General features: G+C 41.9%; 1 protein-coding gene across 1 annotated transcript in view; it reads left to right on the forward strand.

Moving 5' to 3' along the window:
• LOC117870615 (N-acetylgalactosamine kinase-like) overlaps positions 1 to 17,872 on the forward strand; it is a gene marked incomplete at its 3' end in the record, with an annotated part of 51,962 nt that overhangs the window by 12,994 nt on the left and 21,096 nt on the right. The window contains 2 exon segments of the mRNA XM_034757821.1: positions 5,629 to 5,719; positions 11,557 to 11,703. Of these exon segments, the coding sequence (XP_034613712.1) occupies positions 5,629 to 5,719; positions 11,557 to 11,703 (238 nt within the window).

The raw sequence follows: 17,872 nt of genomic DNA on the forward strand, positions 1-17,872 counted from the left end.
CTTATCCAGAAAACAAATTTAAATGAACCCAGCAATGGCATGTTTCTCATCACTCCAGATAAACATTTTCTCTTCTGTTGTTCAAATAGCTTAGCTTTTTTGTGTGTGTTCAAAAGTCATGAGTGATGGGGCTTTCACCTCTTCCTCTAGGAGACTATTCCACAATCTGCTAGATCTCAAACTGGAATATTTTCCTGATATCCAGCCTGAATTTTCTCTATCTTAATCTCATCTCATTGTTTCTACTTAAACCCTCTGTACCACCCAAACTAACCACCATCCCCATCTTGGTGTTAACTGTCTACAAATATTTTAATGTTGCCTTTTTCACAAGGTCCCATTAAATGGTACTGTTGTATATAGTTGAGCTTGAAAAAATAGCAGATTGTACATCATGTGGCAAGCTATGTTGTTCCTTTTAATGTTAACCTTTCCAAAATGCTGTAAAGATTGAATTCAATTAATGTTGGACTTGAAGACACAAATGAAACAATAAAGTTAGTGAATTCTAAGCATGAGAGATGAAAATGTAACATTGGTTAGAACTAGGTCAGATGTTCCAGACTAGAAATGCAGTGACCAAGTAAAATGCTAGCAAAGACTCTGAAAATCTGGTGCCACTGCTGGGAGTAGACTCTTCAAAGAGGGAGCAGAGCTTCTGCCACTGTTTCACGCTGGCCAGGAGACTAAGGGCTTATCTACACAGAGAAGTTGTGTTGCTTTAACTGTACGGGTCTAGTTAAAGTGGTACAAACTCCCCTTTGTTGTTATATCAATATAAAGGTGTTTTATACCAATAATGGTATTCCTCTATGGGAAGGAGAATGAACGGTGCCAGTATAAGGCACAGCTCCTTTATATTGGTATAACTGAGACCCCACTAGGGTTGTATTGACATAACTATTTTGGTTAAAAAAAACACAACAACAAATCAGACCTCTAATGGATATAGTTATACTGATGCAAAAACTGTGAAGACCAGGCCTAGGCCAGTTTAGGAAGCACACGGTTCGTAGCCTATAAAAGGGTGACAGAGCACCTGCTCCCTTCTAGCATCTGGAAAATGTTTACTGAGTCAACCAAAATGCCTCTGGAGATTCCTGCTGCTGCACAGCCCCTCTACAGATGCCATTGCAGTGCAGATTGTCGCTCAAAAGCACCGGTTTAGCCCCTAGTGTTTGAAAAATCAACATTAGCTTTTCCTGACCTTCTGAATACCTTTGTTCTTTCTGTTTTGGGATTCTGTTGCACAGACAGCATCAGTTGGGCCCAATTATGTGGTATAAATCTGACTCGTGTTTATAAATAATGCACATTTCCTTTTGAATAATGCATGTCCCCTCTGCACGGAATGGGGGCAATATGGGCTCATTTCAAAATCAGGGTAAAAGTCATTTAGCTACAATATTTAGTGCAGGAATAGTTTCTTGTATTCAGATTTAAGACTTTTATCATTTTAAAGTGAAGGAGGAGCAGTCAAAAATTCGGAGAGTTATCCTGGATGACATCTTACCACCACAGCATAGAACAGGTTTACATTTGATGTATAAAATATGTCAGTGAGAGAGGCTGCTATTGGAATTATAGTATGCAAATATTAAGTGGCTTGGGGTGTCCAAAGCAGTAAATTCAGGTCTGCCTTTGTTAGCTGTCAATCACATCAGTGGATTAGCTCAAAAGTAATGGAGAAGAAATCCTGACTAAGGTTTACGAGTGTAGAGCAAGCTTTAAAATGTATTTTTATTTATTAAGCACATTTGTAGGGATGATAATTATTTGTTTTAAGGCTTTTGCTTCTCCAAGGCTCTGATTTAGGAAAACACTTAAGTATATGTTTACGCCCATCCTTGTTCAGGACAACACTTAAGCACGTGCTTAAATAAGTTTGGGCCTGAATAGGCATACTTCCCTGAATGGCACCCTAGCTAGTAGGTAAACAATTACTAGGAAGAGCCAGATCTGGTTTTGATGTTTGTTTGAAGGAGAATGGGGTTGACACTTGTCTAGTTTAACATTTCTCTGAGGTGGAAAGGAATGTTGGAAAGAGGATGGTTTAAAGAAATGACTTGAGAAAGATGAGATTAAAGACGTGGTGCAGAGGATACAAAGGGGTCTGCAGTATAAGGGGCACCTGTTCCAGCATGGAGAAGGGAAAACCCACCTTTCTTATAATAGAAGAATGAAGAGGAACCTATGAGTTGAAACTCACTCCTCATAAGGGAGCATTGGACCCTTTGGATGCATGTTTTATAGTCCTGCCAGTACAAACTACACTTTATTTTATACACTACATGGTGCCATTTTCCCTCTTGATGCAGACACCTAACTTCTAGCAGTGTTAATTGGAGTAGTGCACCTGTGTCAAGCCCCTTCTGCATTACTGATTAATTTTAAATTGATTCAGTAGAGACTTTTGACCAAGTTATTTCCATTATGCTGCTTTAATTTTTATCTAACTTAGCAAAATACAGGAATATAATCAAAGACCTGTGTATTCCATGTTTCTGTAGCTGAAGAATTTGCTATGGAATTTGTTTTATCCACTTGCCACAGAATTATGATTCTGAAACAAAATTTTCCTCTTTTAAGAAAATTGTATTTCTAGCCCTTACAGTTATGAAGGCAACCTTGAAAATGTGAGCTGCGTTTAAACCGAGATAGTGTCTTCTTCCTGAGCCCTTAGATAGTATGAGTAGCAGAATTGTTCAGCTAATCCTGTATTGCCTTCCACACCTCCTCAGTTTCCAACACCCTAATGGTACGTCTACACTGCATCTTGGAGTGAGACTTGAGCTAGTGTGCTAAAAATAGCAGTATGAGTGATGTGGCTTGGGCTCTCAAGCCAACCCAGTCCCCCAGGCTTGAGTTCCCAAGCTCTAGCCTGAGTCACAGTATCCATATTGCTATTTTGAGCATACAGGCTCAAGTCCCACTAGCACAAGCCTATCTAGCATGAGCCTCATAGGCTCGCTCCCAGCTGGAGTGTAGACATACCCTAACTGTGCCCCAAAATCTCCACCTTTCCTGCGACATCTTTAGTGATGCCATTAGGCATTGTACACACAAAAATCTGCAGCACATTGAAAACTGAAAGTGAGGGGGGCAGTGTAACTAAATTGGATTTAATATCTAAATATATAATTCAGGGTCTCTGTATTGATTTTGTGTCTCATATTCAGATTTAGTTCATTAAAAACCTTTCATTTGTTAACAGATATGAAACTGCTGCAGAGTTCAGGGTCTTCTGCAAAATTTAGCTTCATTTTGCTGAGGGCCTTGGTTATAATCCACTTGGCACTATTTAAATAATGAAAATCTTAATACACATAGGTAGGGTGAACATATTTCTCTGTGCTGAAGACAGGACACCTGGTAAAATCACTCCTATTCAAGAGAGTTCAACGGCAATCAGAACTATGCAGTACAAATGCTCAAATTAACATCAGGTTGACTGAGCCCCCGTTAAAAAGAAATATGGCATAGTTGGATTCTTTTTATTTACTTTCTTATCTTTAAGGCTTTAGGGTTCACACAGGGAGAGGTGACACACACACATTCCCATACATCTCTCGTGTGTGTGTGTGTGTGTGAGTGTGTGTGTGTGAGAGAGACCAACTGACCTGACCCTTCCTGCCTGGCCCTCTCCACCTTACATGCCTGGCTGGGCCCCCGGGATGGACCCGCCTTTCCTGGGATCTGGCACCACATCTTCCTAAGTCAACACATGGGCAGGGGACACGGAGAGCCACATTCCCCCCCCCCCAGATTTCTGCCAGGGTTCACACCAGCAGCAGCCTTTTGGCACTGTGCGGAAGGTCAGGGATGGGAGCTGCTTCCAGACACAGGGGATGGGCGGCGGGTGGGGGGCGAGGGATGACCTAGCCCGTGTCTTTACAGAGCTCATCTCTTCTTCTTTCTCCCCATTCTCCCTCCCCGTGGCTGGAAGCAGCTTGTCCCTTCCTGCCCGCACAGTGTTGAAAGGCAGTTAACACCTCCAGGCTGCTGCTGGCCACCGACATAACCCCGCCGCCTCCTGTCCGGTCTCCTCTCTCCCACCCCCCTACAGCCCAGGCAGGAAGGAATTAAGCCCTAAGGATGTATTGTGTACCAGGGCCCTCAGCAGGGGAAGGTGCTTAAAGGGTGGAGCAGCCCCACGCTTCCTGGAGGCAGGACCCAGGGCGGGGAAGGGTGGGGGGTAAAAAGGGTTCTAAGCTCCTGTCCATGGGCTGCTGTGGAGCCTGTAGGTTTGGGGCATGAACAGGCTGGGAAAGAGCTTAGCTGAGGAGTGGAGAGGCTTCCCCATGCCAGTGCTGCGGGGGGCTTTGGCACACACAGGGCTCAGCTCCTCCTGGCCAATGCCCTGGGCCGGAGAGTCTTGGACTTTCCCGGGCTGCTGGCCCAGTCAGAGGCAGTGGGGGAAGGAAGGAGCCTGCCGGCCAGGCTGTTGGTGAGCTGAGCCCTCTGACCAGGGGCTAGTTCTCCGCACAGCACTGGGAGCGGCAGAGCGGTGGGGGGAGGGGGAAGGGGTAAAGCAGGGAGAGGACAGCGAGAGAGGGGGCACGTAAAAGGCTGAGGGGTGGGCAGCAGAATACACACGTAAGCGGCCGCCGCCTGGCGCCTGCCTGTACTCACCAGTCACTGCTGCTTGCAGCGTGCAGCCAATGCCAGCCAGAAATGGGAGGGGGGGCGGGGCCCTGCCAAGAGCCCGCATGCAGCAGGGGCTGCGCTGACAGACCAGCAGGGGGTTGCAGTTGGCCCCGTGCGCTGCATCTTTGCCTTGCCACCAGCCTTGCACACCTACCCCCTGTTGGCCACTGGATTCCCCCATGGGTGGGCAGCTGGCAAGCATGGATCTGGCCAGCAGCAGGACCCACCAGTACTGATGGGGGGAGGGGGGTGGGAGGAGAGACAGAAAATATGGCACAATTTGTCCATTTTTAAGAAGAAGTCGGGACACCTGCAGGAGGGCTTAAATATGGGACTGTTCCTTTAAAAATGGGACATCTGGTCACCCTACACATAGGTATCTTCAAAAGGATGCTTTTTTGTTATAAAATATATATTTAAAAAATACAAATGTTCACACCTATTCTGTCACTGATCACTTAGAATATTAAAAAGAAAGAAAGAAAAATTGCATTTGTGTTTTAATACCAGAGTGTGGTAGATGTTTTTTAAAAACAAAACCAATCGCCTTATCTCATTTTTCTCAGCATTGCCAGAAAATACACTAGTCAGTTTCCTTTTCTGGTTATAGCACAACGTTGCAAAATTTGGGATGCAAACTTTGCAGGTAATTTGTTTGTTTTAAAATGCTGCTTCCATTGGAATGTTTTAAAAGGCATGAAATCATTTTTGGTGTTCAGTTTCATAATTTGTTTTTACAAAGCTTAGTTTTTGGGCCAAATTTGATGTATTAGCAATGTTTCTATTAAACAGCTTTTTTGTACAGTCGATGAATAAGGTGGAAGAAAAGCCAGAGGAAAAGAATGTAATATGTATTGTATAAAAAAAAATGTCCTGGACAAAATTTAAATGTTGCTGTTTCATCAGCAGATGGCAGCAATAAGCCATGGAACTAAACTTACTGACATTTTTATAGACCTTGTGTTATATCTGTTTTTGCAGGGACTTCAGTGCTAGTGTGAATAACATTCACATTAACAAAACCAAACCCGTGTGGCACAACTACTTCTTATGTGGGTTGAAAGGAGTTCAGGTAAACCAAATTCATTTAACACATATGTATTATATGGGCTACCTTTTAAGATTAAAATATAATGTGGGTGTATATTATATAATGTCCTATTACACTCATTTATAAAATATATTATTTAACAGGGGATTATTTACCCATACAACTTCATTTTCACCATAATTTGCAGCTGTCTTTTGTATCCTGTTAACTTAAGTACTTTTTTGTATTTATATTAAAATTTGTAAAATATTTTTGTTTTGCTTGTATGAAAATATTTGCATGATACAAAACCTACATTAGATTGATTATATACATTATTATAAAGAACAGTGTATTAATTTTGTGGGATCATGATCAGACTCATTGACTATTTCAGTTTACATTTTTCTATTTTAAAGTTAGACACATTGCTGAACAGAACCACATGCTTAAGGTTTATTTTTAAAAGGGGGCTGTGGGTTTGGAAATATGGAACCTAAAATAATAATTTCTTCCCTCCTCCCTGTCCCCCAAGTGAAGACTATTTTAAAATGTAAATAATTCCTAGGAGTATTGGAAAGACATATAGACTCCTCCTCCCCACCGCCCCAATGCATGAGAACCAAATAGTGAAATTGACTGGTCCTATTGCACATGCTAGGCCCAAGGAAATGCAGCCTCCTCCCCTCCCCCCCAAACTTGATAAAGCATGCAAAATAAATTAGTTTTTAAAAAACAGTTTCAGTTGCAATAATCTGCTGCAACTGATTAGCTGTACAGGCTTTTCAATGCATGTCTTTGGGGTGGGATTTTCAAAAGCTCATAACATAGGCCTGGTCCCCACTAAGTCCCCAAATCGGACTAAGGTACGCAAATTCAGCTACGTTAATAACGTAGCTGAATTCGAAGTACCTTAGTCCGAACTTACCGCGGTCCAGACGCGGCAGGAAGTCTCCCCCAGTCGATGCCGCGTACTCCTCTCGGCGAGCTGGAGTACCGGCGCCGACTGTGAGCACTTCCGGGATCGATCCCAGAACATCGATGGCGTGCCGCCGGACCAGCCGGTAAGTGAAGACTAGGCCTTAGTTAAGAGCTAAGTACCGTTGAAAGCCGTTGTACTCCTGACTCACTTAGGTGCTTTTGAAAGTACCACCCTTTTATCTTAACTATGCCTTTTAAAAATCATACTTGATTCAGAATGAAACAACAGCTCTTGCTTTATTAGGCTGAGAAAAAAAATGTACTGTGAGTACATCTACTTCTGTCTGAAACTTTGACAGAATGGTGAATGTTCAGTTCAGTAGTTCATTTAGTATCTTTAAAACATGTTATACTATGCAATCATAGTAACAAACTATTCTCTTTATGATCTAAAATTCCTAAGTCACTGCCCTATATGTTTCAAGCCCCAATCAGTGACTCCTATTTGCCCTGATGTGAATATTTTCAGTCTCTGAATTGCTCCACAAGTAAAACATTCATTTAATTTGTATTTACTTTGGCAATTTATGATAGTTTTCTTTACAGTAAAATGGCTTAGAGAAACAAGACTTAAGTGGCCCTACATATTTTGGGGTCTGCTTTTGAGAGTTAGATCTTAAAAACAATTTTTTAAGCTCGATGGTTAATATGCAAAGCAGGTTTGCATACTCTAATGCTGGCAGAAAATTAGCATAAATGCTACAGACTCTTAAGAAACATTCAAATGCAAATACTAACAGGGTCCAAGGGGATAATCTGTTTATATGAAATTGAACATGTTATCCTTTTGGGATAGAACTATTGCTGAACTTGGCAAAGTCCATTTTTATTTCTGAAACTGGAGTAATTTTTTTATTTAAACATTGCGTGATAAGTTTGCAAGTCTGATTCACATTGAAGACAATCCCGTGGATGAGTTTCTGGTTAAATATATTACTCAAGTGGTTTTTTAAACAAGCTTGTCTGATGTTCTGCATGAAAGGACGTTGGCAGCAGTAGCATTTCAATTAATAATTTGTTTGTATTTCTGGAAAGGGAATTTTTAGATAATTTGTAGCAATGAAGAGACACGTTCAACAAGATCTGTTTTCTTATGGGCTGCATGAACTCTGCCCTTATTGCCTACAGTTGGCTTTATTTCAGGAACAGTAATAGATTTTTTTTGTAGGAAAAGAGGGGAGCTTTTTTCTGAGAAATGTTGCCATTTCTCAAGTCATTGTGACAGTTACATAAATCTGCATTGGCACAATGACGTATATGTATTTATACAATTTATGTGGGTGATATTTTGGTTGGTACAATATATTGTTTATTTTGAACCAAAGTGGGCTAGAGATTATATAAAAATTATTAAGTAAGAAGAGAACTAAAATGTTTAAAAATGTAAGAACAGAATACAATCTACAGATAGTGTTTTGGGATCCATGAATGAAAATTTATATATGATATTAATCTTGTGTGTGTGCGCAGATTTTGAGCCACAGGAAAATCTCTAAAGTTATCCCTTTGCTTTAAATATAAATAGTAAGATAGCAGTCATCAAAAGCAGAGTGGTCTCACATAAGCTCATAACTTTAGAGTTAGAAAAGGTCCTCTCTTACTTGTACAAATATTTCTCATATTTTTCATATCACACTACCTACTATTATTTACTGTATACATATAATTAATGTTTAGGCTTTCTACCAAGTGACTTCATGATACTGTATAATACTGCTAATACAACTTTATACAAACACAATTAATATTAACCACAAGTGGTAAGAATGCAAGCCAAAACATGAAAAGAATAGATTAAAGAATATTTAGATATTCAAGTCGGCAGCCTAACTTCGATACCTGGAAAGATACTAGAATAAATGATTAAACAATGAATTTGTAAGCACCTGGAGGACAATAGGGTTATAAGGAATAACCAGCATGGATTTTTCAAGAACAAATCATGTCAAACCAACCTAATTTTTCTTTGACAGGGTTACTGGCCCAGTGCAGGGGTGGGAAAACTGCGGCCCGCGAGCCGTTTTAAGCTGGCTCGCAGCTCCCTCTAGGGAGTGGGGTCGGGCAACACCCCATGCAACTCAGCCCCGCTCCGGCTGGAGCGCTGGGTCGGGGGCCGGACCATGCGGTTCAGCCCTGTTCCGGCGCTCTGGGTGGGGCGCTGGGTCGGGGGCCACTCTGGCACTCCAGCTGGGGCACTGGGTCGCAGGCTGCACCACTCGGCTTGGCCCAGCTCCAGCTGGGGCGCTGGGTCAGGGGCTACTCCAGCCGGGGCACTGGGTCGGGGGCCCCCCCCACCACACAGCTCAGCCCCGCTCCGGTGCTCCAGCTGGGGCGCAGGGTCAGGGGCCGTACCATGCAGCTCCCGGAAGCCGCGGCATGGCCCTGCTCTAGCTCCTATGCGCTCCAATCGTCCCCTCCGGCACTCCAATGGAAGCTGCAGGGGTGGTGCCTGTGGATGGGACAGCCTGCAGAGCCTGGCTGCGCCTCCGCATAGGAGCCAGAGAAGGGATATGCCACTGATTCCAGGAGCCGCTTGAGGTAAGTGCCGTTCGGAGCCTGCACCCCTGAGCCTCTCCCCTCGCCCCAACCCCCCTGCCCCAGCCCTGATCCCCCTCCCGCTCTCCAAACCCCTTGATCCTAACCTGGAGCACCCTCCTGCATCCCAAACCTCTTATCCCCATCCCCACCCCAGAGTCTGCACCTCCAGACAGAACCTGCACCCCTTCCCACACCCTTGCCCGAGCCCTGATCCCTTCCCACCTTCTGAACCCCTCGGTCCCAGCTCCGACCACCTTCCTACACCCCAAACTCCTCATCTCTAGCATCACCCCAGAGCCTGCACCCCCAACCAGAGCACTCACCCCCTCCCGCACCCCAATCCCAATTTTGTGAGCATTCATGGCCCGCCATTCAATTTCTATTCCCCGATGGGCCCTCGGGCCAAAAAGTTTGCTCACCCTTGGCCTAGTGGATAGGGGGAAGCAGTAGATGTGATATATCTTGATTTTAGTAAGGCTTTTGACACAGTCCCGCATTATGTTCTCATAAGCAAACTAGGGAAGTTTGGTCTAGAAGAAATAGCTATGAGATGGGTGCACAACTGGTTCAAAGACTGTACTCAAGGAGTAGTTATTAATGGTTCTCTGTCAAATGAGGAGGACATATCTAGTGGGGTCCTGCAGGGGTCAGTCCTGGATCCGGCACTATTCAATCTTTTCATTATTGACTTGGATAATGGAGTGGAAATATAAAATTTGCAGATAACACCAATCTGGGAGGGGTTGCAAGCACTTTGGAGGACAGGATTAGAATTCAAAATGACTTTGACAAATTGAATAATTGGTCAGAGTTCAACAAGATGAAATTCAGTAGTGGTGAGTGCAAAGTATTGCACTTTGGAAGAAAAACCAAATGTACAACTACAATATGAAGAATAGCTGGCTAGATGGTAGTACCACTGAAAAGGATCCTGGGGCTAGAGTGGATCACAAATTGAATATGAGTCAACAATGTGATACAACTGCAAAAAAGGCGAATATCATTCTGAGCTGTATTAACTAGTGTAACTGGGGTGTAAACCATGGGACGTAACTGTCCTGCCCTACTCAGAGGCCTCCTCTGGAGTTCTGTGTCCAGTTCTTGGTACCTCGCTATAGGAAAGAAGTGGGCAAATTCGAGGGAGTCCATAAGAGAGCAACAAAAGTAATCAAAGGTTTAGAAAAGCTGACCTATAAGGAAAGGTTAAAAACACTGGGCATGTTTAGTCTTGAGAAAAGAAGGCGGAGGGGGAGGAAGTGGGCTAATAACTATCTTCAAATATGTTACGGGCTATTATAAAGAGGACAGGGATCAATTGTTCTCTGTGTCTGCTGAACATACGACAAGGCTCAATCTGCTGCAAGGGACATTTGGGTTAGATATTAGGAAAATCTTTCTATTTGGAAGGCTAGTTAATCTCTAGAGCAGACTTTCAAGGGAGGTCGTGGAATCCCCATCATTTGAAGTTTTTAAAAACAGGTTGGATAAAGATCTGTCAGGGATGGTCTAGGTTTACTTGGTCCTGCCACAGCGCAGGGAGCTGGATTTGATGACTTTCCAAGATCCCTTCCAGCTCTCCATTTCTCCGATTCTATATCTGGTGTCTGTTTGATTCCGGGAGTTTGCATTCTTACTCGCTGTCACAGTTTGGGCTGCATGTAAAACTACCACATGGCTAAAATGTCTCTTAAACTTCAGTTTTCCAAGGATCTCTACAAATTTCCAATGCATTTTGGATTACAAATGCAGAATGCTGGCTCTGGAAGTATCTTATATTAGGAGACCCTGAATTTGGGGACTATTGTAACATCACAGGGCATGAGTCACAACAGAAGAGTATCTAGAGGTAGAATGGAAATCAATAGTTCTGTGCTTTAGTGCCTTTTCTAATTTAGTGGAGACTATACTAGGCTATTTTCTCTTTCAATTCAGAAATATTAGTGGTAGTTGAGCTATGGAGCAGTTTCAAGAATAGAAAAAAAACAAACGTTCTAAGCCCCATAATTCAGCAACAACTTCTCTGAGAGACCTCAGAAAGTCTCTGCTGTCCTTAGCCTGAGCAGGCAAAATATCAGGTTTAAAATAATATTTTTAAGTGAAGAAGGGGTATCAAGATATAAACAAAATATGAAATGGTCTTAAAATCTTATATTCATGCACTTCTTTTCTGAATTTTAATCTTGTTTTTTAAGGACCTGAAATGAAAATTTCAGAAACCCCCTGACTCTTTATGGTGACACCAAACAGCAAATCAATAGTTCAACAACTCAGCAACAGAAATCTCTTCCTAAGCATGGGATAATTGAAAGTCTAAGGCGGTCTGTACTTGATACTCAGATTGTTTATTTTTTCATTGTTAGGAACATTTCGGTCTTAATAGCTCAACTGGAATGAATTGTCTGTTAGATGGAACCATCCCACCAAGTTCTGGTCTGTCTAGTTCCAGTGCCTTGGTATGCTGTGCGGGACTTGTGACGCTTACAGCTAATGGAAAGACCCTTTCAAAGGTAATTTACTGTAAAACCCAAGAGTATTAACTGTAAAATACAACTTTAAATATTGTTAACATCCATAAACTTTAAAGACACAATGCAATTGTTTTTACAAAGAACTGTTGGATATAAACTTAAAATATTGCACAATTGAGGAAACATCTTTGGCCAAATTTTGGCAGGCTTTAAGTTTGGCAAGGAAACAGGCATACATTAAAGCTGCAGAAAGAGCATTATTGTAAGGCTGTATTTTGGCCAACTCAAGTCTCACACATGGCCATCCCTGGACCAGATGTAATCTCTGCAAGCCAGGATTGAGCATATATGTTCTAACGCATGTGGACCACACCCTCTGACCCTTATACTCCCTGCCTGAATGACTTTCTGTGGCTCTAGTAGCAAAGCATCTGTTGAAAGCCTGTGGAGCAGCTTCTTAATGGATTATAGTCAAGGCAAAATAGGAGCAGAAATCTTCCATCCCACTCTCCCCGCTGTGTTTTGAAATGAACCCATTTACAGGCCACATCCAGAATTTAGGCCTCAATCTTTAAACAAATATTGTTCCTCAAAAACAAACCCAGTGTAAGTGAATTGTTACCACTCAAACGTTTAGTAGACTTTTGTTCATGTGTCAAAACACTTCTGCAGTAGTCATGGCGTTTGAAGGTACCACATGGAGCAATAAAATTCAGTCGGGTGGAAATGTCTGGTAGAATCTAGAATCTTACATTCAAACATCAGGAAGAGAAAAGATATTGTATACACTTGTGCCCGTTGCCTAGTCATTGTAATAAGTGGATTCACATTCCATAACAGAGGAAGTGAGTATGTGCAATGATCCATAAAACTGACAGCAATCAGAAAGCCTGAAATTTATTAGTTAGTAGAAATTGGTAACTTGAGCACTAAGAACAGTCTTGCTGTATGCTACGTAATACTATACAGTTCTGTTAAGAAAAAATAAGTTACAGTATGTACCTTTGGCTGGATGTGCACATAAACTCACACGTGGTCTTGGAGTATAGATCTGCATCATGCCAGACCTGTTCTGAAGAAGGTCAGCCAGGTGCAAAACGTTTGGTTGTGTTGAGTATGATGTTGGGTGATAGCACTGATGAAGTCTGTGGCAGCATTGCAGACTTTTTTATAGCATGGTAGAAAACAAGAAGTCTAGTGCCAAAGGCAAGTTTTTGCACCTAGCACAGAAAGCTTTATACCCACCTTGGCCCAGATTCTCTGCTGCACCAAGCTTACGTTTGGCATAGCAGAGAGATAGCTATCTCTCTGGGGATCTGGGGCACTCGGAGCCCTAGTGTAAAGGAACCATTTACCAGCTCAGTATAAAATATATAAAATATGCTGTGGGCTCTCCCCTGCGAGCCCTAACGTGCATCTTGCACTTGGACCAAGTGGTGGGTGTTGCAGGGGCCAGCAATACCAGCTGTGTATCAGCTGGGAGCTTCCCTATGCCAGGGGATTTCTCAGCTGGACAGAGATAGGTGCTTTCTAGAACCTTGACACTTCTCATACCAGAACTTTCTGGTCTCTATATTTATTTATGTATTTAATTTTTTTGGAGGACAAATCCCCCAAAGGAGATATTGTTAACGTAATTAAAGATCCTGAAGTAATCGATAACTCTTATAGAAAATACATCAGTGCAAGTTGCCATACCGTCCCCTCCCCCAAGGCATTTGATATAACAGAAATGACAACTGAAGGTAATTTATGTAAGTTACAATGTCTTGTCATCAATGTGGACTGTCCTGATAAGGTTATAAGAGAGGGTTGACTTTTTGTCCCTGTTGATGGGTGTTGCTAAGCCTTAAACACATGCTTTGCAGAAGCAGTGCACAGAAACTTTTGGCTTCAGAATAAGATTTGGCTGAATGGTAGGCGTTCTGTGGCCAAAATTCTGGAATTTTGACCTTTTGCTGAATGGAACAGTTATCTGTTTTCTTGATGCAGAAACCTATTTTTATGAAGATACTTTGAGTTATAGTTTTCTCTTTCCTGGTAATGAGAGTTTTAAATAGTGGACTGAAAGTAAAAGTAACTGGAAATTAAAGTGATCCTATGATATTCTTCCTTAACATGAGTCTTTGCGTCTGTAAGATAAAGAAAAGAACAAAATGAAAGTGCAGTGCAGTCTTACCTGGGTTTCAGTGCTGGCTTTTAAAAATAGATTTTTTTGTAGAGGCTATAAGTCAGCTAAAAAAAATGTTGTCACTAATTATTGTGTATAAAAGTCTGAAAAAGGGCATTGTTTTAATATGCCTAGAATTATTTAAAAAAAAAAAATCATCCACAAAATAGTTTAGGCAAAATACCAGTCCAAGTCAATTCAACCAGATGTGCAATGTTAACCAGTTGCAGTACACTAATATTCAATTTGTAATATAGAAAATTTAAAATGAAATGTTTAAAAAGAATTCATCTCTTCTATAGCAAGATTCCAGTCCAACCCTACACCAGCATAACACGAAGAATGCTAATGTTCAGTAATATCATTTGATTTTAAAATTGTCTTTATGTTAATATTAGGAAAACAGAGCCTCATAAACAGAGCTTTTCAGCATGAAAAAGTCTTGTCAACAATGGAAGCAGAATGAAGTTTTTAATTTGTCCTAGTGTCATGTTTTCTGGTAAAATCTGTGAGCACAGTAGATTAGCTAGTACATTTGAATAATTAGATTTATTTGAGTGAATTGACCCTGATGTTGTGCTGCAAATGAGAAGTCTTGCTGTGCTGTGGTTTGTTAGGCCACCTCTACATTTTTTCCATTGCTTAGAGCAGGATGGCTAAGTACATATTTACCTCCTATGTAAACTAAGGCAAAAACATATAACGTATTAAACATACAAGAGAAACATTGAGTGGCTGAGGTTGAACGACATTTAGATACATTCTCAGAAAGAGCAATTACAGTGGTTTGATGGAGCCGTAGATAAGAGGCCCAAATCTACTCAGCTTTGGCAAAGCTCCCATTGAGTTCAGTGGGAGCAGGCCTAATGCAATACATTTATATTTACTAATTGGGGGCCTAATCCAATGCCATGACGTTAATAGAACGATTCCCACTGACTTGCACTGGATTAGGCTCAAATAAATTACCAATAAAACTAGCCTTGAGTTTCAAAAGGCTTCAGGATTGGAGTTATAAAACTGAATAAATGAAACCTGCACTTGTTCACACAAATCAGGTTGTTGGATGTGCAATTATTTTCATGCTGCAATAGCTGGGTGCAAATTTATGAAACCACTTTCAAAAATTTGGTCAGTGCACTATGGAGATATTTAAGCAAAGATCCTATCTCATGCAAGTGTACTTTGTAAAGAATGAGGCAAGAGAAGTATAAGAAATGGGATATAGAAACAGAACGGCAGTTTGCAGGGAGTTTGCATTTGTACTATGGACTATGTGTACTTCCTGGTATATTGTTGAACATACATACGTTTTATGAAAGCGAAACTTGTTATTTTAGGCAAGTATGCTGTCTAATAATGTGAAATTAGTTGCTCCCTGGCTGATTTTATACGACTTGGAAATCAAAATAGATGAGTTTGGGCCTGATCCTGCGATGTGATCTACACACCCCAACCCCCTGCCCCAGCCTGGAGCCCCCTCCTGCACCGCAAACCCCCCCACCCCAACCCCCACCCCCACCCCACCGCCCACCCCCCCAGCTGGACCCCTCCCCCCCCCCCCACCCCCTGCCTCAGCTCGGAGCTCTCTCCTGCACCCTGAACCTTTAATTTCTGTCTCCACCTGGACCCTGCACCCCCAGCCCAGGGCCCATACCCCCCCCGCCACATCCCAACCCCCTGCCCAAGCCCAGAGCCCTCTCCTGCATCCCAAACCCCACATCCCTGGCCCCACCCCAGAGCCCGCACTCCCAGACAGAGCCCTCACCCCCCTCCCACACCCCAACCCCCTGCCCCAGCCTGGTGAAAGTGAATGAGGGTGGGGAGAGCGAGCGACAGAGGGAGGGGGGATGGAGAGAGTGGGGGCGGGGCCTCGGAGAAGGGGTGGGGCAGGGGTGTTCCATTTTGTACAATTAGAAAGTTGGCACCCTATTGCAGGATGGGGGCCATAGACTTTTGAGGATCTGGACCTTAGGACTTTGCTTTAGGTTTTTTATGTTGTGTTTTTGTTTCAGTTATTGGGGCAGGGAGGTTACACAAAAAGGTCTTGATGCCAAATTCTTAGATGAGCTTGGGTCCATGTGCTGACTAAGGAACTATTGAAGTCAGTGAGTTTTTCTGTTTATTGCAGTGGGCTTTGAATCAATCACTAACTAGATAAATGTTGAGTGTTGTTAGTTAAGAGGTATACTAGAACAATGAAGGGATCTTCAAATCAAAATTTATAATGTAACAGTTTTGACTTGTGAATTAACTCAATGTGTTTATCTTGGCACAAAGATATGTTGTTTTTACATTGGTTTATATCTTCTAGCTTTTTGGTTCAATACTCTACTAATTGAATACATCCTTAGAATATTGAATCAGGGATCATTATTTCAGTTTAAATGAAAATGATAATCTAGTTTTATATACAACTAAGGTCTTAATATTTTGCTTTTTGTATATCAACATTGAGAATGGATGGTTTTATATTTTAAATTCAATGTTTTATAAAAGTGTTGGCCTATATTTAAAAAAAAAGGTGACTAGTGATTTTTGGGTGAGTGCTCCACACTTTCTGAAAACCAGGCCCCTTTTTGCTGTCTCAAGTTAGGCACCCAAAAACGGAAGCACTTTAAATCACTAGGCACTTTTGAAAATCTAGGCCATTAGAAATAATGATGGAAAGAGGCGAGTCGGTTTGTGAAGGCCAGCGTTCCCCCCCTTTTACAGTGCAGTACATTGGGAAAAGATAAATAGGGACATCATTTTTGCAGCTCAAGTGAATAGCATTGGTAGCACAAAGTGTTGTGTTTGTATTTATTTTAAGAGCATTATTTTAGTCTTGGATCCAGTGTTTCAGTTAAGTGAATGGTGTTTTAATTAAAAAGGAAATTCAGAGGACACATGGCTTTAAATGTGGTTTTAGTCCGAAAAGTGTCTACCTAACAATGCCATCTGGAGGGGGTGGAGGAGAGTGTGTTCCGTGTTTATGGCTATCATTGAGTAAAAATGGAATTGCAGGATGCTGTTTTAAGAGTCACTTTTCAGTGTAGAACCACACTTAAAATAGTCTGTTGTACATAGAAGAGAAAGTACCAACCGCTGGTCTGAATCCATTCTGATCCATCAATATGACTTCAGCAGGACTTACATGTGGGATAAACCACACCCCTGTACAGAAAGTCACCGCAAGGCCTAAACAAGCTTAAGTCTAGTGTTTACCTGGGATTTAAGTGGTTCATAGGCCTTGTGGTAGTCTTCTGAACAAGGTCAATTTCATCCTGTTTGAGTAAGGGCTGTAGGATCAGGATCTTTGTGAACTAATTCTGGAAACTTTAGACAGAAAAGCAATGTTTTCTGTCATTTTCTCAGCTAAGTTATACAGAATAAGCCTCTGCACAACACAGGGCCTGATCCAAAACATGCTGAAACCCGTGGGACTCTTTCCATTGACTTTGATGGGTTTTGGAACAGGATCGTAATTTCTTTCAGAAGAGAAAACACTGGGTTTTTGAGCTGGCACTGCTAGCATTTGTTAAGGATTTATTTCAGGTATGCAGACCAATCAGAATTTTGGGGTATGACACCTTAGGATAATTTTCACAGTGATTAATTGTAATTTCACAGAAAGTCTTACGTGGTAAGTAGCAGGAGTGGATAAATGCTTAAAAAGCAAAAGTTCTGTTTCATGCCAGTGCCCTTAATAAAGAGGAAACAGAAATATGAAATGAAGGATAAAGAAACCAAATTAAGTTTTGTGGTTGGTTTACACTGTGTACTGTACATGACATAATAGTCTAATGGTTTTGTTTTTTGTTTTTTTAAAGAGAAAAGGACACAGGCTGAGCATGTGCAAAATTCCCAGCTGTGCAGGCCTCAGGATTCATAAAGTGATAGAATAGCTTTGACTCTTTGGTCTCAAACAGCCCAGCAGGAGTTCAAATTAGACAGAGAAACAAGGAAACAAACAATATCCCAAGTTTACAGAGCCAATCACATCTAGAGAAATAGAACAGCTAGGTGAAGGTTTCTGGGAATATGCGCTCCGAGGAT

This window comes from Trachemys scripta, unplaced genomic scaffold (genome assembly GCF_013100865.1).
Source record: "Trachemys scripta elegans isolate TJP31775 unplaced genomic scaffold, CAS_Tse_1.0 scaffold_64, whole genome shotgun sequence".
Taxonomy (NCBI): Eukaryota; Metazoa; Chordata; order Testudines; family Emydidae; genus Trachemys; species Trachemys scripta.